Source organism: Mastigoproctus giganteus, chromosome 9, assembly GCF_048544385.1.
Source record: "Mastigoproctus giganteus isolate SK-2022 chromosome 9, ASM4854438v1, whole genome shotgun sequence".
NCBI lineage: Eukaryota > Metazoa > Arthropoda > Arachnida > Uropygi > Thelyphonidae > Mastigoproctus > Mastigoproctus giganteus.
This window is the reverse complement of record NC_143583.1, coordinates 195,280,783-195,304,298: the sequence shown is the minus strand read 5'-3', so window position 1 is coordinate 195,304,298 and position 23,516 is coordinate 195,280,783. Positions and strand designations below refer to the sequence as shown.

General features: G+C 36.8%; 1 protein-coding gene across 4 annotated transcripts in view; it reads left to right on the top strand.

Moving 5' to 3' along the window:
* Positions 1-23,516, top strand: part of LOC150080999 (uncharacterized) — a 342,313-nt gene that overhangs the window by 253,659 nt on the left and 65,138 nt on the right. For 2 of the 4 annotated variants that reach the window (XM_090381533.1, XM_090381531.1), the window contains one exon: positions 14,555-14,866. The exons of 1 other annotated variant lie outside the window; for it this stretch is intronic. In XM_090381533.1, the coding sequence (XP_090237659.1) occupies positions 14,555-14,866 (312 nt within the window). The remainder of the gene's footprint in view (positions 1-14,554; positions 14,867-23,516) is intronic. One more of the 4 variants, XM_090381532.1, reaches the window with a different exon arrangement.

Here is a 23,516-nt window from a genome sequence, read left to right as displayed (position 1 = left end):
AGTGCTAACAGAAATATAGTGTCACCTGAAAGTAAGGGGTGGTGAGTGTCACTATGGTACATGTAATGTATTTAAGAAGAATAGGGAAGGTAGAATGGCTTATGGATGTTTCTTATTAAAAGCAACAGAAGCACAACAAAAAAAAATGTACCAGTATAGAATCTGTGTTGTGAGTTAGTTGGAAGCAAAGGTATAATGAGAGTGTGAGTAATCTATAGACCAGAACATTATGAAGGTTATATCAGAGCCTCTACATACAAATGGAATGGGCAACTGTAAATGTCTTTTTATATGTGATTTTATCTTGTCCCAAATTGATTGAAACAAGCGGGAAGGAAATTCACAATTGGCTTATTGGAGGCTTGAAATGGTGAAATCCATGTTTTGTCTCTAGAGCAAAGTTTCCTGAATCCCCCCCTTCTTCCTCAACACATGCACGGTACTACTAGTACTAATATAAAATATCACTAATAATACAATACTGTAATATAATACTAATATGTACTAATACCCACACTAGGTGGTAGATGACACTCATCAACCAGTGCGATACCACCATTTTGCTTATTGTAGACTTGAAATAGTGAAACTCATATTTAGTCACCAGAGCAAAGTTTCTGGCATCCCGCCCAATCTCCTTCAACCCATGCACAGTACTGGTACTATAGGTTTTGATACCTTTCATGTTTGAGATTTTCATAAAAAAAAATTGAAGACCAAATTTTTAAATCAACTCAGTGATTTTTATTTTTGTATGTTAGCATGCTAGGGAAAGTACTAAGGATAAGATCATTCTAGCTGATCATTGCCCATGAACCAGCTGATCATGTGCACCAAATCTGTCAGTGATTTATTTTTTAGATTTTATTAAAATTATAAAAATATGACTACTTTTGTTTCCCGGAATGAAAAAAAAAAAAAAAAAAAACCCAAGAATAAAGTATTTTTTTTAAAAAAAATACTTTTTTTTTTTTTTTGTTTTTTTTTAAATACCTTACTTTTGCTTTTAAATGCTCACTTTCAAAATTTACAACCTGAAAAGGATCACTGCTTTTCAATATTAAGGTGAATAAATAAATAAATAATGATACACCTAAAATTGAAAATATTGGAAAATTTTATTAAGTACAATAATAAATAAATTACAGTTACTGAACAAAACTTAATATTTAATGAGATTGAGGATAAATGTTTTTAGATAACTGTTCAAAATTTCTTTGAAAATTTATGACACCAATTCTCAATACGGAATGAAGATGCTCATCTGTTATTCTCTTTCTTTTTTGAATATTTATTTGATTTCATGCGTGAAACAATTTGTTTCACGCATGAAAATGCCATTTTCATGGCATTTTCTTTTATTAGCAGAAAATCTTCAAATGGGAGAACCTTGTACAATTCAAGTAGTTTATTTTCACAGTCCTTATACAGTAAACCCCTGCTATTCGTGGTCGCTGATTTAATATAAAATGAAACCTTAAAAAATGTGAATTTTAAAGCGCCGTGAACATTTTCTGCCATAAAAAAAACATGGGCGTGGCTAAAATTATCTTCCACGGTCAAAACAGCGCTCAGTGGGTGTGGGGGAGAGGGGTGACAAAATCATGAGCGTGGATGTTTCTCGCTAATCCTTGTTCAGTATGTATTATGCACTTGCCATGGGAGGTTTCGTCGTTTGTTTTTAATTTATATGCTTATAAAAAAGTGAATAAATTTATAAATTGATATGCTTACAAAAGTGATAAATCTGCCGTTTTGTGTAAAACAGACTTTCTAGTTTGTTAACGGAAGTTAACAAATTTGTTAACTTTATTTGGTTAAGTTCTTTCTAACCCGTACAAAAATATGGCTACAAATAACAAGGGAAATGTGAAGAGATCAAAGAAGGTGATGACATTAGCGAATAAAATTGAGTTATTAGATAAAATTTCTAATGGTGAAAATGTCTCCTCAGTGGCAAAACATTATAAAATCAATGAGTCAACGGTACGATTAATCAAGAAATCGGAAGAAAAAATCCGCCGTAGTGTCCTTGAAAACGCACTAATTGCTTAAAAAATTTGCTCTGTAACTCGTGAAGTTAAATTAGAAAAAATGGAAAAGGCTTTAAATCTGTGGATAGAACTCAAAATAAAATTCCGTTAAGTTCACTCATCATTCGTGAAAAGGCAAAACTCTTTATCAAAACTTTAGCGAAACTGGTGATAGCACTGGCCGGATGTGTTTTTTAGCTAGCAAAGGTGCTGGTTTGAAAGATTTGTTTGAAATTTCTAATAAATATTACGTTTAATATTATATTGTTTCTTATTTTCATTTCGATGCCATATGCTTGCATTTCACTATGTGCTGTCTATGTACATAGGCATATTATGAAGGTACATATAATACATACATAAACAAAATTTTAGACTAGTTTTCCTTATATATTTCATACTTTGGAACGTAACCCCTTTATTACTATGGGAGCCATAACTCAGTAAGTATTCGCGTTTTCGGTATTCGCGACATTTCTCAGGTTTACTGTACTTATTTTTAAACGATATTTTGGCTTTAAGAACAATAAGGTCTAATTGCAAGCTGGGATTGTAGTTTCCAGCCATACAAGTAAACAGATTCTCAAACAGGCTTATGCCTTTTTTTTTGTGGTATCTTATATCACCAAATCAATTTTCAAACTTGTCAAAAAGTAATTGTAATAACGAGAGGCAATGATTATTTGGAAATATGTTTCTCTTTTAGCTCGATTCAACCTTTAAAGTGAACTAAATTATCTCACTCAATTTGGGATTTAAATAAGAACTTCTGAAATGATTTGATTTCACCATACAAATCCATCCAAATTGGTCCTTGAGGTTGTCACAGATATTCTCTCAGATATGCTAGGCAATCTGTACTTGCTACCTGGGAGTCTAAAATGCTGATGGAACTGATATTCGGGTGACACTCAAGTCAAGTGGACCCAATTTCGGTGAAGGCCGGGCAGTCTGTGACAGACAAATCCTCTGCTTGCGCCTTCACGATGGTGGGACTGTTAGTAATAATCCTGGGTATAATCCCCATGCACAAGCACACTGTGGGTGACCACTCAGGTATGAACCAACGTAAGCTGGGGTCGAGGTGTGGCACACACACCACTTGGAGGAATGCCACCCCCTCAGTATTACCAGGCAATACTGGGCGGTAGATGATCTCATCAAGTGGTGTAATACCACCACTTTGCTCATTGGAAGCTTGAAGTAGAGGATTCCATATTTAGTTCTGGTCAACCCTTCCCCATCTCTTCCATCATGTAGTATGACTGATGACTTTTGAGGCTATGATGAACATCATGGCGAGATCCAATCTTCTCTACATTTCAAGGGTATAGCTCTAAAATGGTGTTCGCAGGCCGGCCGCTAGTTAGTACACCAGACCGAACCTATTGGTAACTCTGTAGTAGGCTTCCGGATCAGCTAGTTTGTAATCTTGCTACCTCTACTCTGCCAAATAGTGACTGGAGGGAGTCTGAGTGGTGTATATGCAGGGGGGGGCATTGCCGAGGCCTCGTTATGTCAAGGATCTGGGTATATTCTTACCGTGTGTACACCATATCCAAACATTCCATTACTTCATACAGCATGCCCCCCCCCCCCCCCACTTTTTCTTACTATTGAATATACCATGACTTGTCAAACTAACAGAGTAAGCTTATCTGTGTTTAAAAGATCTAAACCTCCTAAACACTTCCTAGTTGATTTCCCAAATGTATGTGGTCTCAATTCTAATCTCAATGATGTCCATTTCCACTTGCAGTCTGCCATACCCCATGCACTTTTTCTGACCAAAACTCAGTTATCAGTTGATTCAACTACTGCTCATCTCAGTTGCCCAAATTATTCACTGTATGTTTTATTTCGCCTCAAAAGTGGTACTTGTGTATATGTCTGCTCTGATATTCCCTGTCAGAGACTTGGTAATATGAAATCCCCTCTTTTCGATCTTCTCTGGCTTAAATTTCTCTCTACCTCATTATGTCAAATTCATTTGTTGTCTCTACCATTCTCCCAACTCCACTAATCACTTGGACCTCTTCGACTTCCTCTCTTTACAAATTGACTTTCTCCAGTCCAACTTTCCTAACAGTGAGGTAATTTTCCTTGGTGATTTTAATGTTCACAACTACAGCTGGTTGCCGTTTTCTAGTCACACAAACACAGCTGATCGAGATGCTGAGGCTTTTGCAATTACTAATGACCTTGCACAGATTGTTCATTTACCTACAAGAATCCTAGACAATCCTAACCATACAGCCAACATGCTTGATCTTTTTCTCACAAACAACCCTTCTAACTACACAGTCAAAGTGAGTTGTCCTTTAGGCACCTCAGATCACAACTTGGTGATTGTGTCTTATCCAACGGAGCCTTTCTCTCATGGCTGTTCCCAACCTCGTATTGTTTGGCATTACAAGAATGCAAAATGGGATGACCTGCGAGATTTCTTTTCCTTGGTCGGATTACTGTTTCAAAACTTCTGATGACAACGTTTGCTCAGATCGTGTCAGTGAAATTATTCTTATAGGAATGGAATCCTTTATTCCACACTCCACTTTAAAATCTTGTCCTTTATCTAAACCTTGGTTTTCCAATAAATGTGCTAAGGCTGTTCAAGAGAAGAACATTGCATATCATAATTGGCTTGTTTCCAATTCTTCAGTTTCATTTTCTGCCTACACCAAAGCTCACAACAATTGTGAAGCAGTTATTAATCAGTCCAAACTTGTTGTTATTTGTTGTTGTTGTTATTTGGTTTTTAGGAGCATTAGCAACTAAGGCGATATTGCTCCGGGATATGCGGTGGTCATTCCCTGACCTTTCCGCATCCTCCGTATTTGGTGGTGACGGGCTCGAACCCGGTCTAATGCAAGAAGCATGTGTGCTACGTACTGCTGCTCCTTCCCACCTGGCTACGGAGGCGCCTAGTCCAAACTGGATTTTGAACAGGCTAAAAGTAGAAAACTTGCTTCTTGCCCTAATGGTAGCCGAGCATTCTGATCTCTTGCCAAAGCTATTGGCCACAACTTTTGCCCATCCCTGCTCCCACCTCTGTCAAAACCAGATGGTTTTGTTGTCACTTCAGCCAAGCATAAAGCTGACCTGCTAGCATCCCATTTTCCTTCCAACTCGTGTATTAATGATCTTGGTAAAACACCTCCCTCCATTCCCAACACGCTCCATTCAATGCCTCCTGTGGTCTTCTGTCAAAAGAATGTCAGAAGGATTTCGACAAATTTTGATGCTAAGAAAAGCTTCAGGTCCTGATGGTATTTCTCCACTTGTTCTCAAAACCTGTGATCCTGAACTTACACCTGTTCTTTGCCGCCTTTTTTCGCTTTCTTATTCCAAAGGTGTTTTTCCTTCTGCTTGGAAATTTGCTCATATCCAGCCAGTTCCTAAAAAGGGTGACAAATCCCTCCCATCCAATTATCATCCTATTGCAATTATGTCTACTCTTTCTCCATTACTAGTAGTAATGGAGAAATCAATTAACCACCAACTCTTAAACTACCTAGAAACCTTCCGTCTGTCAACGATCGATAGTATGGATTCCTTCATTGTTGATTCTCTGGTGATATTCTGGCTTATGTTACCCATTTATGGACTAATTCAATGGAAAAGTTCAGTGAAACACAAGCAGTTGCTCTTGACATCTCAAAGGCTTTCGATCGTGTTTGGCATAGAGGTCTTCTAAACAAGCTTCCATCTTATGATTTACCAACTGTTTTTTGTAATTTGTTATTCAATTTTCTCTCTGATCGCTCACTGAGGGTGATGGTAGATGGCTCTCTGTCTTCTAACGTCTCAACTAATGCTGGTATCCCCCAAGGTTCAGTTCTTTCCTGCACTCTTTTTCTCTTGTATGTTAATGACCTTCTTCCATTGACTGTAAATCGTATGCATAGTTTTGCCGATGATAGTACATTGCATTCCACTTTCCATTTTGAGAAACCTTGCCCCGCTCAATCAGCTTCTACTTCTCGAATATTCGCTTCCAATTCCTTAAATGCCGATCTTCAGGTAATCCTCCAGTGGGGCAAAGACAACTTAGTTGATTTTAATCCTTCTAAAACTCAGTCTTGTCTTATATCTCGCAAAAAGGATTCTTCTGCTCCTATGCTTTGGTGACACTTCGCTTTTTAGGCAAAATAATATATCTCTTTTGGGGATTACCCTGACTTCTAATATCTCTTGGCAAAAGCACATTACAAATATTGCTTCCTCTGCATCTAAAAAACTTGGTTTTCTCTTTTGCTCTCGCCGTTACTTTTCTTCCAAACAGCTGTTCACTCTGTACAAATCGCAAATCCGCCCTACCATGGAATATTGTTCCCACATCTGGGGAAGTGCCCCAAAAACCTCTCTGCGGCTTCTAGATTCCATTCATAATAGGGCAGTTAGATTAATTAATAACTCCTCTCTAACAGTCTCTCCACTTGCTGTCTCATAGGCATACTGTGTCTGCTGCATGCCTTTTCTACAGATACTTCCATGGGCACTGTTCTTCTGAATTTGCTTCTATAATTCCCGCTCTCTCTTTCAAAACAGTCCAAACACGTGCTGCCACCAGCCAACATCCATTTATTGTCCAACTTCAAACTAAGAACTTTTCATCTTCCTCATTTATTTATTCAAGTGCCGTTTTCTGGAACAACCCTCCTTCATGTGTATTTCCTGAAAATTGCAGTCTGCTGAAGTTCAAGTCTAATGTCAACAAATATCTTCTTTCGTCTTCTCAACCTCCAACCCAAGCACGGTACGGAGTACTATAGGTTCTAATACCTCTCGTGTTTGGGGTTTTCGTTAAAAAAAAAAAAAAAAAAAAAATTAGAGACCAATTTTTCTTTCCTTTGTAGTTTTAAATGACTAGAAATGTATGTTATTTTATTGTTTACCCTTTTTCTGTCATAAAAATATCAATTTCATGTTGTAATTTAAAGGAACGATATAACACTTTTCCGTGACTAAGCCATCTCACTGCACTATGTAGAATTACAACTTCATATTCAGTTTCTGACTGTTGAAACATATGGTGAATAAGGTCATGTAATCTTATAAAATTTACAGTTGAAATATCTGCATTCATAATGTGTTGGAGATCCAATAGATTTCCACACAGAGCTTCTTGATGCACAATTCTGCTGTGAATTCCAGTTTGAGGTTCAGCTCCAATATTATTTTCTTGGTTATTCTACCCATAAGCCCATTGTTTTTGCCAATCATACTTTTTTGCACTGCCAGTTGTGACCCCCACCAAGTTTTTAATATTTAATCCTAACTTTTCAGTAGATTGGCCAAAATTTTCAAAAAGATTTTCAGCTCTAGTTGTTCCATGCATACTCTCTTATATCAGCTAAATCTTCAACTGGTACAAAATTATCATTAATTCCATATATGAAGATAAGGAATTGGGCCGTGTCATTTACATCAGTACTGTCATCCAGTGCCACACTAAAATATTTCATTTGTTTTTTGTTTTCAAAAGTTCAGACAAATTCTTTCCAATATCTTCTACTCTCCACATAATTGTTTGTCGAGACAAACTAGTGTCTTTATCATTGTTCATTTCTCCGGACAAATTCTTCCACAGCTTTTAACAAACAAATTTACCATCACTGAACAGTTAAACTTACAAAAGTAGTCAAATGCGCAACTTGATAACTGGCACTTACAGCAAATAAATTTCTTGACTAATATATTTTCAGTATTTTATTGTTTTCTTAATTCATTTTATGACATTGGACACTCTTTTATATTGATCATAAGATTTATGCTTGATATCATAGTGTCGTTTAAAATTCAGTTTTTTAAAAACTGACACAGTCTTCTTATATACCAAACACTGCTTTTTCACCGTACTCAATGAAGAAATAGTCTTCAGTCTGCCTTTGATTAAAAACACGACACCCCAAATTGACTTTCCTCTTTCGGAGCATTTTTAAGAATGGTTTTTTTTAAATTCAGTACAAATTAATAACAATCCAATACAATGAACAAGTTATATCAAAAGAGGAGAATTTCGCAATATGAAAAGATTGATATGTACATAGCTGTGTTTAGCGTACATATGACTGCACTGGACTACGTGAACACATTTGATACAGTCCAACTCGACCCTTGTACGTGTGTACACGCAGTGGTGCGACTCCCTAAAATGCTGTTTTAGTTCACTTTCCACGTGAGCTCTATAAAAATTATTCGCGGACTGGATTCGGCCTGTGGGCCATAGGTTGGACACCACTGGCTTAAGATGTTACGTGGCCTTTATCAATGGGGGGAAGGCTTGCAGAGCACAAATACATTATAATCATGGCAGGCCTTAATTGCATAGTCACAGAAGTGTTGAATGCTTGGATACTATTAAGAAAATACACCGTAAGTAGGATTCGAGGATGGATGAATAATGAGCTAGCCAGTCATGAACAGAGCAGGAAAAAATGGTGTGGAAATTTTACTGAGTGGCAAGAGTACTGAAGTCTAAAAGATACAAAAAAAATCTCTAACCGCACCACAAAAAAAATGTTAGGTTGGCATAGGCTTATTATTATTATTATTAGCCATATGGTGCAAGGAAGCCTGAGGCTTATACTGCACAAGCCAAAAAAAAAATTATGAGAAATCACTGCTAAGAGAAGAAAGAGTGGGGTACAAGGATTTTTTTATATATGTGAATACAAAGAAGGATGAATCATATCGAATCTTAGTGTAATGGGCGCAGGAAAGTCTTAGAAAATGCAGTTAATGTTATGGATGGATTGAACAGGTACTTTACATTGATATTTATGGGAGAAAGATCCTTCAATGAGAAAAGTCTGTGCCGATGAAGTTAAACAGTGTGAAATTAGTGATATTGAAATTGCAGATGATTATTATAAAAACTAAATCCAAACATTTAAAAGGCTTGAATAATTTTTTTTTTTTTATTTCACAAATAGCAGAAATTATAGAGCATGCATTTTGAAGAACTAGTGAGCATATGCAAATTTAAGAAAAGGTTGGACAGAAATAGTTAAAAGATTTTTTTATGCCAAATACCCCTGGCTTCATTATATTAATTTGCTTTTATTAATGCTAATACTAAAACCATTTCAACTGTAGTTCCATCATCTTCTGCATCTCTTCTATCATGTAGTACTAACAGTCTTTTTTGAGGTTATGCAACCCACTATGATCCATAACATTCCTTATATTTCAAAGGTATAACTTTAAAATTGACTAAATGATAATATTTCGGGAGTATTCTGGTTGACTGGTAATTAATGCAGTGCCACTATTTTATCAGCAAATAACTGGAAGGAGTCTGTGGTAGTGAGATACTGCCAAGATTGTGATTCAAATATATAATTCTGCCACTTCGTACTCCTCCCACAAAGGTTGCCTGAATGAATCAATTGTAGTTTATAAGTTTTACTTATAAACTACAATCAAGTGAATGCCAAGTATCCAAACTCACCTCAATAAAGGGTGATCTCAATAATTAAACAATATAAAATTGGATAAGTTACATTGCATTTGAAATAATACATATCATATTTGATAAGGAAATGTATCCTTTATTTAGATAAAAACTGGAAGCTTTTAGTTGCTAAGGAAGATTTCCTTTTTTTAAATAAAACCTGAACAGTATTACACTCTTCCTGCATCTTCATACAAATGCAAAGATAGCAATAAATAGAATGCAGTAGAATTTGCAGAGAAATAGAATGTGCCAGTAAATCAGAATGTCTTCTAATGGAAGATTTTAACTTTCCAGATATTGACTGGAACTTGTGAGTTGGTCACTCGCACACTAGCAAGACTTTTGTAGACTTATTGGAGGATTGTTTTTTACATCAATATGTTAGAGGGGCAAACAGAGGGAGTAATACCCTTGATCTGATTATCAGCAGTGATGATGCATGCATTAGGAATTTGCAGACAAAGGAACCACTAGGTGACAGTGATCAAAGTGCACTGATGTGGGATTTAGTTAAAGGTGTAACTACCATCAAGGGTAAAGGGGAGGGTTTTTGTAAAGGTGACTACAGAGGTCTCAGACAGTTTTTAAATTCTGTAGAGTGGGATCAACTGATGATGTTACCAATGGTGAATTCTAAATGGGAAGCCTTTAGGGACCTTGGAGGCTACTAGGCTTTTCATACCAACTAAGAAATACTGTTAATTACTCATTAATTCATCTGACATCCATTTAGGCCTAAATGGATGTCAGATGAATTAATGAGACTCGTGGCAGAGAAGAAGAATGCATGGGATGCATATAAATTATCAGGTGACACAGAAGCCTACGGCAGATATAAGCTAGTCTGTAATCAAGTCACAAAGGCAGATTACAAGAAATGTTTGGCAGAGGATGCAAAGTTTTTTACTTACGTAAACTCTAGAAGAAAGGGGATAAGTCAGATTGGTCCACTTAACATAGATGGTTCGACTATTGATGATCCTGCTCAAGTAGCTGATAAACTGAATGAGTATTTTGCATCTACATTCACACATGAGGAGTTATTCAAGGAGGGGAATGCCAGAAGTTTATCAAACACTAACAGAGAGCTAAGTGACTTTGTGGTAACTGAGAACAAAGTGGAGGAGAAATTGCTGAAGTTAAACATAAAAAGGCACCTGGGGCAGATGGAATCTATCCAGTTATAATGAAGGAGGCAGAAAGGGAAATAAGCAAACACTCGGCCATAATTATGAGAGCATCCTTAGAGCCAGGGGAGGTCCCCATGGACTGGATATGTGCAAATGTATCCTCAATTCACAATGGGGGTTTAAAGGGTGACACAAATAATTATAGACCTGTTGGTTTAACTTCTGTTCCAGGGAAAATAATGGAGTCACTGGTTAAAGAGGTGATACAGGATCACCTAGACAAGACAGCAACAATAGTTCAGACACAGCATGGGTTTGTTAAGGGGAAGTCTTGTCTGACCAATTTGATTGGATACTACGATGTGGTCACAAAGGAACTGGATGCAAAAAAATAATTTTGATATCATATACTTGGATTTCAGGAAAGCTTTTGATACTGTTGCACATGGAAGACTGCTGTACAAATTGGAGTGGTATGGCATTAAGGGCAAGTTACTGCAATCTATAAAAGGATGGTTGAGTGGGAGACACTGTTTTACGTGGTCTGATGTTATTAGTGGATTCCCCCAGGGTTCGGTGTTTGGCCCATTGTTGTTTTGTGTATTTATCAGTGATAGTGATGAAAGTATATCAGGCTTAATGTCCAAGTTTGCAGATGATACAAAGGTTGGCAGGATTGTTAATGACACTAACGACAGTATGCTACTGCAACGGGATCTAGAAAAGTTAGGCAGATGGGCTGAAAAGTGGCAACTGAAGTTTAACTTTGACAAATGCAAAGTACTGCATATGGGTAGCAGTAACCCAGGAGAAACATACCAACTCTGTGGTACTACACTCAGGGAGGTGGAGAATGAAAAGAACCGGGAGTTGTTGTTCAGTCAGATATGAAGTTCTCTGGGCAGTGCAGATGGGCTGCCAGAACAGGTCATGGAGTTTTGTCAATGATATATAGGAATTTTGCTAGCTGAGACAAGGAGGTGATTATCCCTTTGTATAAGGCAATTGTAAGCCAAACTTGAGTACTGTATACAGGTCTGGAGGTCTCATTTTAGGAAGGATGTAGAGTTGCTAAAATGAGTACAGAGAAGGGCAACAAGATTGGTAAGAGGAACAAAGAGGTGCACTAATGAAGAAAGGCTTAAGTTCTGCAAGTTGCAGCATCTGGAGACTAGGCACCTGTGAGGTGATCTGATCGAGGTGTATAAGGCCTTGAATGGTTTGACCAGTCTCAATGCTGGCTGGATACTTCTGCTTGTTCAGACTAAGAACCTGAGGGGGCATAGATTCAAATTGAGAAAAGATATTTGTGGAATAGATGTGCAGAAATTTGCCTTTAGCCAGCGGGTGGGCGATTGCTGGAACAAACTTCCATCGTCATGTAGAATTTGACAGCTTAAATAAATTCAAGGCAGAAGTAGACAAACATTTGGAGTGACAGGATGGGTGAAGTGGGAAGGTGTTTTTTTTTTTTTTTTTTGGCTGATGCTGTATAAGCTTGCCTTCTTGCATCATATGCCTCAACTAATGCTAATAACCCCAGAGTAACATACAAACTGTGTGGTACTACACCCAGAGTAGTGGAGAGTGAAGAAGACCTGGGATAATTGTGAAGTCAGACATGAAGTTTACTGAGCAGTGGAGACAGGCTTCCCGAGCCCCTCATGAAATCTTGTCAGTGATATATGGGAATTTTGCTAGAAGGGATAAGGAGGTGAATATCCCCTTGTATAAGGCAATTGTCAGGCCACACTTTGAGTACTGCATATGGGTTTGGAGGTCTCGTTTTAGGAAGGATGTAGAGCTGCTGGAATGAGTACAGAGAATGGCAACAAGATTTGTGAGGAGAACAAAGGGTTGCGCTTACCAAGAAAGGCTTAAGTTATGCAAATTGCTGCATCTGGAGACTAGGCACCTGCAAGGTGATCTGACAGGTGTATAAGGCCTTAAATGGTTTGAGCAAGCTCAGTTCCGATGAGATTCTTCTTGCTCAGATCACACACCTGAGGGGGCATAAATTCAAATTGAAGAACGACAGTTATAGAATAGATGTATGGAAATGTGTCTTTAGCCAGCAGATGGCTGATTGCTGGAACAAACTTGCATTGGTTGTTGTGGAAGTTGATAGCTTAAATAAATTCAACAAAGAACTAGACTACTTTTGCAGTGAATGGATGGGTGAAACAGGAAGCTTTTTTTTTTTTTTTTTTTTTGCTGATGCTGCAAAAGCTTGCTTTTTTGTATAATAGCAGTGCGTAGCACACACTTCTTGATTAGACCGGGGTTCGAGCCCGTGAACACCAAATACAGAGGATACGGAAAGGTCCGGGAATGACCACAGCATATCCCCAGAGCAATATGGCCTTAGGTGCTAATGCTCCTAAAAACCAAATAACAAACATCTTGTATCATGACTCAACTAATGCTAATATCATTGCCATATCAAAGCCTCTGAAAGTCTCTGAATATGATAGTCCTTTAAAATCTATCATCGCCTTTGACAATTTTTTTGTGATTCTTTGTCTTTGAGAGTTTTTAGAATTTCTTCTTCAGTTAAGTTGTGATAACCTCTAGTAACCCTAGGTCATCAACATCATAATTCATCCTGTCTCTGCTATCTTGTACCTCATATTCAAAGCATCCTGGGATTAATAATACTATATCATTGATAGCTTGTACCACTTGGTTAACTGCTTTTTTTTGTGTGTAACTCATTTCTGCTGTACTTGAATACTGTATACAGGTCTGGAGGTCACATTTTAGTTTTAGGAACCTTTTTTGACCTATGCATTAAAATATAAAATGACACAGGAATGTGCTGAATTTTGTGTACTATATTTTAGTACATTACTAAGATTTTTTAGCATTTATTAGCTAAGATTTATTAGCAGAAAAATTACTAAGATAAAAATTAAGTCACATTCTATAATAGTTCTTCAAACTATCTGATATTAAATTATTTTATGGTTTTTTTTTTTTTTTTTTTGTCTAATTGTGTATTATTTTAGACAAAAACATAAACCTTCAAAATTTTCAGAAGAAGATTCTGATTTGGCTCTCAATGTGGTATATTTAATATTAAGTGCTTTAATTACCTCTACTTCAGTTTTGGTTTCAGTCTATTTCTTAAATAGCAGTTATACTGTAATATTTGTTTAGTAATTCCACATTTCTGGATTTATAGTTCGCTAGAAATTATTCAAAAAATAATTGTAGCTTAATTAGGATTTGTTTAAATCCAGAAAAATATAATTCAGTAAGACATCAGTTTCATGGAATTTAATATCTTTTAGTATTAAACTAACACTAAATAAATATCAAATGTGTTGCCCAGTATTGCATATTTTGAAATTGTTTGGCAAATCATAGATCACATGATCATAGTGTATAACTATGATCGTATTTGATCATAGTTTTTTATTGTAATGGTAAGATATTTTGAATCTTGAAGCTGTGGAATAATTAAATCACAAAAAAAATAATAATAATTAAAAAAAAAAAAAAAAAATTTTTTTTTTTTTTTTTTTTTTTAAGTTTCAAGAGGCTCTGCAAGTATCATTAAAGTGTTTGAAGCTCTTCCATCCACAGGACTACTAAACAAAAGATAATGGATGCAAAAGATATACCTGTAATGTTAGAAATTTAATAAGAACACTTCCTAAATTTTTGTTATGCACTTCTGTTTATGTAATATTTTTTTTATTTTCCTTGCTTCCTTAGCACTGAAATTATCACCACAAGACATTGTTTTCATAACTAACAATTTATAAAATTCCTGAACTTTAATGGGAAAGCTATTTAAAGCCATGTTAATTAAACTTCACTGTGGAAAAAAAATACTTCAGAATTTCAGACACTTCTGATAGTTATCTTAATTTCTTTAATGTTTTTTAGTCCACTGAGTGAATCAGAGTTGTGTTTCATGACAGTTTCGCAGAACGTTGCTGGCTCAGACTGCTCTAGTGAGGAAGAAATGTCCCTAAGTGAACTGGCTAATAAGTCCCGAGCCAAGAATCGTGAAGAACCAACAGAGAGCAAAGGGACGAGGCCAAGTAGCAGGGAAGCAGTTAGGTATAATGAATACGTCGACAGCAGGTCAACAGGACGTAGATCAGGGTCAAATGAATCTCGAAAAGGTGAGGAAGCAAAAGGATGCTCAAAATTTTGTGATGGCAGGAAAAGTTCAAAAATTGAGTTACCCAAGAAAGTGATTAATAAATACAAGAAGGGGACTAATAAAGGTAGTTTTGGGATTTTTAATTTATTGGAAGAAGTGTAATATTGAGCATGTTTTGAACTACTTTGCTTATAATGTAATTGATCAAGTTTCAAAATTCACTCTCCGACAAATAATTGAAATATTTTTTTTTATCTGACATTATTCCAACTGGAAATTGGAAGTAAAGCTCAAGCACTGTCATGCTTACCTTATACTCTGAATGCATATAATGAATTATTTTTGTGTAACTATTTTAATAATGGTAGGTAGTGGTTCAGTTTCAGAATTCAGATCATGCCAGATATCCACTAATATTAATTAAAATCATAGGTGTCCTTATTAAGCCACGCTATTTATGTTAATTTTATTTAACAGCTATAGTTTATGTATGTCTGTCCGTTTTTTGTTTCTTAATCGGGAAATTAATATAGAGAAACCTCAAAAAAAAGTCTGGCATGTGTGAGGGGAGCGCATTTTGTCAAGCATTGCTGTGTCTGTTATTATAAATTATATACAAGTATGGGAACTTGGCCATACCTTCCCATTGTCAAACTCATGCTGTCATATGACCGGAAATTTTGTTGATAATTAAACTTTGGCCGTCAAGTAGCAAAGTGAACAAGTGAATGCTCAGTAAGCATTACTATAAATATTTTTTGTATATTATTACATAGCTGCCAAACTTTGATTTTTCTGAAAGTGGAAATCATAATTTTTAAGAACTCATAAGAAGTAATGATTTCAGTAAATGGATATGAGGCATGTTTGACTGAAATGTTATTTTCAGATTTTGAAAAAAATTGGCATGGCATTTAAAAGGAACAAGAAAAATGCTTTATTCAAGCTATAAGAAAGGACAGATGTAGGATAGATGTGCAGAAATTTGACGTGTGGCTTTAGCCAGCAGGTGGTTGGTTGGTGGAACAGACTTCCAGCCCTTGTCGTGGAAGTTGATAGCCTAAATAAGTTTAAGCCTCAGCTGGACAGTTATTTCGAATGAACAGAGGGGTGAAGTGGAAGTGGTGTTTTTTTTTTTTTTTTTTTTTTTTGGCTGATGCTGCATAAGCTTGCTTTCTTGCATCAAATGCCTCTGCTAATGCTAATGTGTACAGCCTTTCCACAAGTGTGAAAATAACTTACCTCCAACTGTCATTGTACTGAACATTTGTTTACCCTTTCATATGTGATTGGTCAGTTCTGGAACCTGTAGGCCTATATCGGTTCATTTTACAAATATACAGGTAGTGAGTTTCCAGTGGTGGTGGGCTCTATGGAGTGAGCTTTTTTGTGAAATTCTTTTCTAAAAATGAATCATTTGTATATAAATAGTTTTAAATCATGATCTGTCCTAAATTGACTTATTCTCCAATATTAGGGTGAAATTATTGTCAAAAAATCAAATCAGAATTTAAAAAAATATCATGAACAAAAATTGGAAAAGAAAATGCAGAAGGAACATAGAAAAATGAAAGAACCCATTTTTACTTTTTATTAATTCAGTAATATCCTATGCATCTATTTGTTCCATGTGAGTCAGTTTCATGAACTTCTAGATCTTAAATCCAGAGAATTTATTCATTTTCAACTATTTTTTTTTTTTCTTTTCATTTTTTTAAAGCACAAAGCAGATAATTAGAGCTAACAGGTACAAGCTTTTCTTCCAAATTTTAAGAACTATTTGCTGAGTGCTATCTATTATAAACTGGCTAAAATTAATTTGAAATTCAGATAAGATATGGCAGCACCTGAATATTTTTAAACAAGTTGTACATAACTGTACGCATTATTTGGAACTGTGATCACCTGCCTAATACCATGTTGGGCCACGGTTTGCGTGGATAATAGACGCTATTTGCCTAGGCATTAATTCCACTAGATATCTGAAGACACTTGCTGGGATCTGCAGCCATGCTGCTTGCAAGGCTTACTACAGTATCAGAATAGATGACAATTGCATATCCATATGCCTCCCTTCCTGTTCTAGAACATGCCATAGGCATTCAATTGGATTGAGGTCAGGCGAAGTTGAAGGCCAATAAAGACGGGTGATATCTTCAGTGCGTTCCTCAAACCATTTGTGTGCACAGTGTATTATCATCTTGGAAGGTCCTGTTTCTGTCCGTGCAAAAGTGTAAAAAAGGGTACACGGTCCCTAAGAGCTGGCAGTAGACCTCACTAATGAAACATTGGTCCATACGTACTAGGGATCCTAGTTAGTATTAGTAGTGGCAAATGATGCAAGAAAGCAAACTTACATATCATCAGCAAAAAAAAAAAAAAAAACCACCCACCTCCAGAACAGAAGTTGCAGATTATAAAGCAAATTATCTGCTGATTCCAAAAATACCAAAATTGTTATTATTATTAGCCATATAGTGCAAGAAAGCCTGAGACTTACTTATGCTCCTCCAGCAAAAAAAAAATTCCCGAGTTACCCTGAGAGAGAGAGAGAGAGAGAGAGAGAGAGAGAGAAGGGGGGGAGAGTTAGGAATCATCAAGAAAGAGAAAAATGATGATATCCAGCTCAGGACCCTGGGTGTGCCAAGCCCCATACTCACCAGATGTGAGCCCCTTCTATCTCCCTTTGACATTCCCATTGAAAGATATACTAAAATTTTAGTAAATTAATGAACAGTTAATTACCTAAACCTATAAGAAATTATGCCTTGTGTATTTTGTCTTCTAATTAAATATATAATATACTAATGCATTCTGTTTTCCTCTCAGAAAGTTTTTCTATAGTCAGTTTTTCTTTCCCTTTCAAGAAACCCCTCAGTAATCTCCCTTCATGGCTGTATCCCAACAACCTAATTACCACTTTTTCATTGTATATACGCCCTGATGAAAGCATTGTTCATCGGACTTAACACATCATGGCATTAGTCGCTCATGTGCCATAAAAACCAAAATCAAATAATCAAGCCCTTGCTCATTACTTAAAGCTCCCAAATAGGATATTTGATGTGCTTTCTTTTTCTGGACATCCCTGATATTTTTGTTATGCAGACATAACAATGTGGCATGGATTACTACACTATTGGGATAGCAAAATTCATGTTTTTCATTTTCTCAGTTAGCTACATTCTCAGATTGTGGTCCAGGTAATACAACACATATCTGAAGACCAGGTTTTGTTCTAATCACCAATCTTGAAACCACTGTTCAAAACCAGTACAAAGAGACGCACATTTAGTAATATGTAGATTTTCTTCTTCTGAGTATTTTTGTAAACTGTCTCTACACATGGAGCAGAAATTGTTAGGATTATTGAGACATTTCCTTTTTTTGCGTAAATATTTTAACAATACCATGCTAATCAAATCACAGAAGAAATAAACAATATACAATATATGCTGTCCAGTCAAAACGTACGACCACCCCTGTGTTTTAGCAATCGGTCGTTCCTTTCCTCCCCACCCATTGGCACGCGTATTGTGGTGAGAGCTGCTAAGTCTGATACTGCTGGTTCGTGGCATTTGATCAGTATGGGTAAGGGATGTGATCTGACGAACTTTTAAAAAAGGAATGATTGTTAGGGGGTAGTATTACATAAACTGAATTTTGTGGGCTGTTCACAGAGCGTAGTTGTTAAGGTGTTCCAAGAGTGGATGAATAGTGGACAGAAAGAACTGCAGTTACCAGGACAGTGAAACGGCTGACTAAGGACAAAGGGACCACCAGCAGTGCTTCCAAACCCATGATTCAACAAACTCTCCTCCATATGACTCTTCCAGAGTAAGCACCTGGTCAAGGTATCCATACTTACAGCTACCCATCACCAGCAGTGCCTAAAGTTCGCATGTGAACCAGCTATTGATGACTGAAACAAAAAAAAAAAAAAAAAAAAAAAAGCTTGCTTTTTCCAATAAATCACGTTTCCTGCTATGCCTGCTAGTTCTCAGCTTCTCTTCCATTCTTTTGGTGAGTGCCCAAGCTTCACTTCCATAAGTCATGGTGGGGAGTATACATTGGTTCATTATTTTACATTTCAGACAAATTGGGATATTGCTCCTCAGTATGTCACAATATTTCTTGAATGCTATCCATCCAAAATTTATTCTTCTCTTGACTTTCAGCCATTTATCATTATTACAGCTAATGACTTGTCCCAGATAAGTATATGACTTCACCTTTTCAATTACTGCTCCTTCAATGATTATATCCCTTTCTGTAGCATACTTGTTCATCATTACTTTTAGCCATATTCATCTTTAGTCCAAAATCCTTACCAACTGTGCATAACTAATTAAGATTTTCCTCTAATTCTTTGGGATTGTGGCTTATGATCACAATGTCATCTGCAAATCGTAAATGGTTTAGGTGCTCTCCATTCACATTGACTCCTTTCTGTGACCAATCTAATCTTCTGAAAGCTTCCTCAAGGGCAGCAGTAAACAACTTCGAAGATATTGTGTCTCCTTGTCGAACTCCTTCCTCAATTTTAAATTTGATACTGTCTTCATCTAGTCTAATAAAGGAGGTAGCGTTCTCATATATTTTGTTCAAAATCATACTACACATGGGGTATCTATGCCTTGTCTTTCCGCCAGGTGGGAAGGAGCAAAAGTGCGTAGCACACGCTTCTTGATTAGACCGGGGTTCGAGCCCGTCACCACCAAATACGGAGTATGCGGAAAGGTCAAGGAATGACCACCGCATATCCCGGAGCAATATGGCCTTAGTTGCTAATGCTCCTAAAAAAAAAAAACCAAAACCAAACCAAGCCTTGTCTTTCCAGTGCCCAAAACATTGGCTTATGCTGTATGGAGTCAAATGCCTTTTCATAATCCACAAATTCCAGGCATAATGGTGTTTTATATTCATTTGCTTTCTCCATTAGGTGTGATATTACGTGAAGGTGATCCATAGTTGAGAATCCTGTTCTAAAGCCAGTTGCTCTTTCGGTTGATTCTCATCAAGTATTCTTTCTAATATGCTAGTAATGACCCTTGTGAACAACTTGTAGATGTGGGATAACAAGCTAATTGGTCTATAATTTCCAATTTCTGATTTATCTCCTTTTTTTTATGCAGCAGAACTATGATTGCATTATTTCACTCCTTAGATGTCACACTTTTTTTAATGCATTTTGTGAAGAGACTTGCCAGTTTTTGTGTAAACCTTTTGATATATCAACATTGTGTCACCCTTTTGATATATCAACATATCCATCAGCAAACAAATGCAAACTGGTATTGACTTGCTTGAAAGTCAGCAGCTACACCTCTCTAAATTATCCACTTTAGCTACCATAACCATTTCACATTTTTCCACTCTATACAATATATTATTCCGAACAGGGGTAAAACTTTTCTTTCCCAGCAAAGTTATAAACAACTGAACAAAACTCTTAATGTGCAATTTAGCTCATGCAGAACACCATGTTGGTGTTCTGCTTTGAAGGATCTATACTGAAATGCTCTTAACCAGTAAGAAGTAATATCATTACTTTTCAGTGGAGGCGCCTCCGTAGCCAGGTGGGAAGGAGCAGCAGTGCGTAGCACACCCTTCTTGATTAGACCGGGGTTCGAGCCCGTCACCACCAAATACGGAACATGCGGAAAGGTCAGGGAATGACCACCGCACCGGAGCAATATGGCCTTAGTTGCTAATGCTCCTAAAAAACCAAATAACAACAACTTTTCAGTGGTTTAGAGGTAGAGAAAAGAACTGAAAAGGAAAAAAAATATTGAAAATAAAAGAAAATATAAATTATTTTAATTGCACTAGTGCTTGTTGCTCTTATCTGTTTAGATCTCTATAGATCCCAGGGGCTCACATCTGGTGAGTATGGACTTGCCACACCCAGGGTCCTTATCTTGGTATTCTCATTTTTGGTGATTCCCTTCTACTTCTGACTCTCTCTCAGGGCAACTCAGAAAAATTTTTGGCTGGTGCATACCATATGGCTAATAATAATAATAAAAGTGTGCATTGGCAGGATTATTTGCATATTGTGCATGCCAAAAAACAAAGAATTACTTGTGGGTAAAAACTTACTCCCTCTGCCAGAGATTGGCTAACTACAGGCTCAATTAAAGAGGACTTTAGTAATTCTTACAGTCAACAACTGAAATTGACCTCTCCAAATGAGTAGCATATAGTGATGTATTTTACAGACTAAGCTCACCTCCCATAGAGGGCATATTTAAAGGCAGTGAGATTTTGTATACTTCCCCCCCCCCACACACACAGAAAATAAGGATTTTCTGTGTGTGTGTGGGTGTGTGTGTCTGTGTGTGATTCACAGAATTTCTTTGAAGAAACCATCTATTTGAATTTCATCTAATAGAAAACAACAAATAATTTTACTTTGCTGATCTCTAGCCATAATGATTTATTAAAATATCAGAACCCATCACTCCATCATTTAATGTTCCCTTTGCAAGTTACAGTAAACTCCTCCAAAACATACCTGACATAAACTGTGGTAGTCCATATGCCTTTGAATAGAAAGGAAAAAGGTAACTTTCAATACTACAAATAGGCTATACTCATTCTTTTCTCGTTATTGGCTGTGAAGTCCCCACCAAATTGTTCCAGCAGCATTGTGCAGCTCATAGTTCAGACTATTCAAAACTCCCTCCATCTTTAAAAGTGGTGGAGGGTTTTGAAGCTAGTTTTCTCCATTCTGAAACAAATACAGTGTTTTAATAACATATGATCAAGTCACAAAGGAGGTTAAGCAAGCAAAGGCAGTTTGTGGCAAATTTTTGGCAATGGATGCAAAGACTATTTACATAAACCTTTAAAAGGAAGGGGATGAATCAGATTGATCCACTTGATATCAGTGGTTTGACTGTAGAATCATTCTCAGATAGCTTCCAAACTAAATGAGTATTTTGCATCTTCATTCACACATGAGGAGTAATTCAAGTAGAAGAGGGCCAGATGTTTATCAAACTCTAACAAGGAGTTAAATGATTTTGTAATAACTGAGAGCAAAGTGGAGGAGAAATTCTTCAAGTTAAACATAAGAAAGGCACCTGGGGTGGATGGGATCTATCCAGTTATATCAAAGGAGGCAGCAAAGGAAGTAAGCAAACCTTAGCCATAATTATGAGAGCATCCTTGGACTCAGGTGAAGTGCCCACGGACTGGAGATGTGCACCTGTATTTCCAGTTCACAAAGGGTGACATGAGTAATTACAGACCTGTTAGTTTGACTTCTGTTCCAGGTAAAATAATGGAGTCACTGGTTAAAGAAGCATTGCAGGATCATCTAGACAAGACAGCAATAATAATTCAGACACAGAATGGGTTTGTTAAAGGGAAGTCTTGTCTGACCAGTTTGATTGGATACTATGACATGGTCACAAAGGAACTGGATGCAAAAAATAATTTTGATATCATATACTTCGATTTCAGGAAAGCTTTTGATACTGTTGCACATGGAAGACTACTATACAAATTGGAGCAGGATGGTATTAAGGGCAAGTTGCTACAATGGATAAAAGGATGGTTGAGTGGGAGAAGACAGAGAGCGGTTATGAATGGACACTGCTCTTCGTGGACTAATGTTATTAGTGGTGTTCCCCCATGGTTTGGTGCTGGACCCATTGTTGTTTTATATATTTATAAATGTTATTCATGAAGGTATATTAAGCTTAATATCAAAGGTTGGGAAGGTTGTTAATAACAGTAATGACAGTATGCTGCTGCAACAGGATCTGAAAAAGTTTGGCAGATGGGCTGAGAAGTGGCAACTGAAGTTTAATATTGACAAATGCAAAGTACTGCATATGGGTAGCAGTAACCCAAGAGATACGTACCAACTGTGTGGTACTACACTCAAGGAGGTTTAGAATGAAAAAGACCTGGGGGTAAATGTGCAGTCAGATATGAAGTTTTCTGAGCAATGCAGACAGGCTGCCAAAGTAGGTCATGAGGAATATACAGCAATTTTGCGAGCAGGGATAAGGAGATGATTATCCTCCTTTATAAGGTAATGGTCAGGCCACATCTTGAGTACTGCATACAGGTCTGGAAGCATCATTTTAGGAAGGATATAGAGCTGTTAGAATGAGTACAGATAAGGGCAACAAGACAGGTGAGGGGAACAAAGGGGTGCTCTTATGAAGAAAGGCTTAAGGTGTGCAAATTGCAGCACCTGGAGACTAGGCACCTGCGAGGCGATTTGATTGAGGTGTATAAGGCCTTCAACGGATTCAGCAGGCTCAGTGCTGATGGGATTCTTCCTCATGCTCAGATTACAAACCTGATGGGGACATAAACTGAAATTGAAGGAAGACAGTTGTCAAATAGGTGCGTGGAAATTTTCCTTTAGCCATCGGGTTGTTGATTGCTGGAACAAACTTCCATCTTTTGTGGTGGAAGTTGAAAGTTTAAATAAATTAAAGGAAAATTGGAGAAACTTTTGGAGCGAAATGGATAGGTGAAGTGGGAAGGGTTTTTTTTTTTTTTTTTGGCTTATACTGTATAAACTTGGTTTCTTGCATCATATGCCTCTACTAATGCTAATGATATAGGCACAGTATGACCTTAGCAGCCCTTGTGCCATTAAACAAAACAGCTGATGCTAATGTTATTCTAATTTATATTTTTATTTCATTATAACTTTGTCTGGTGCATTATGGTGTGTTTTATGGCATATGGACTATGGTCCATATGCCATAAAATACTTGACAGACAACAATAATTTTGATAATCAA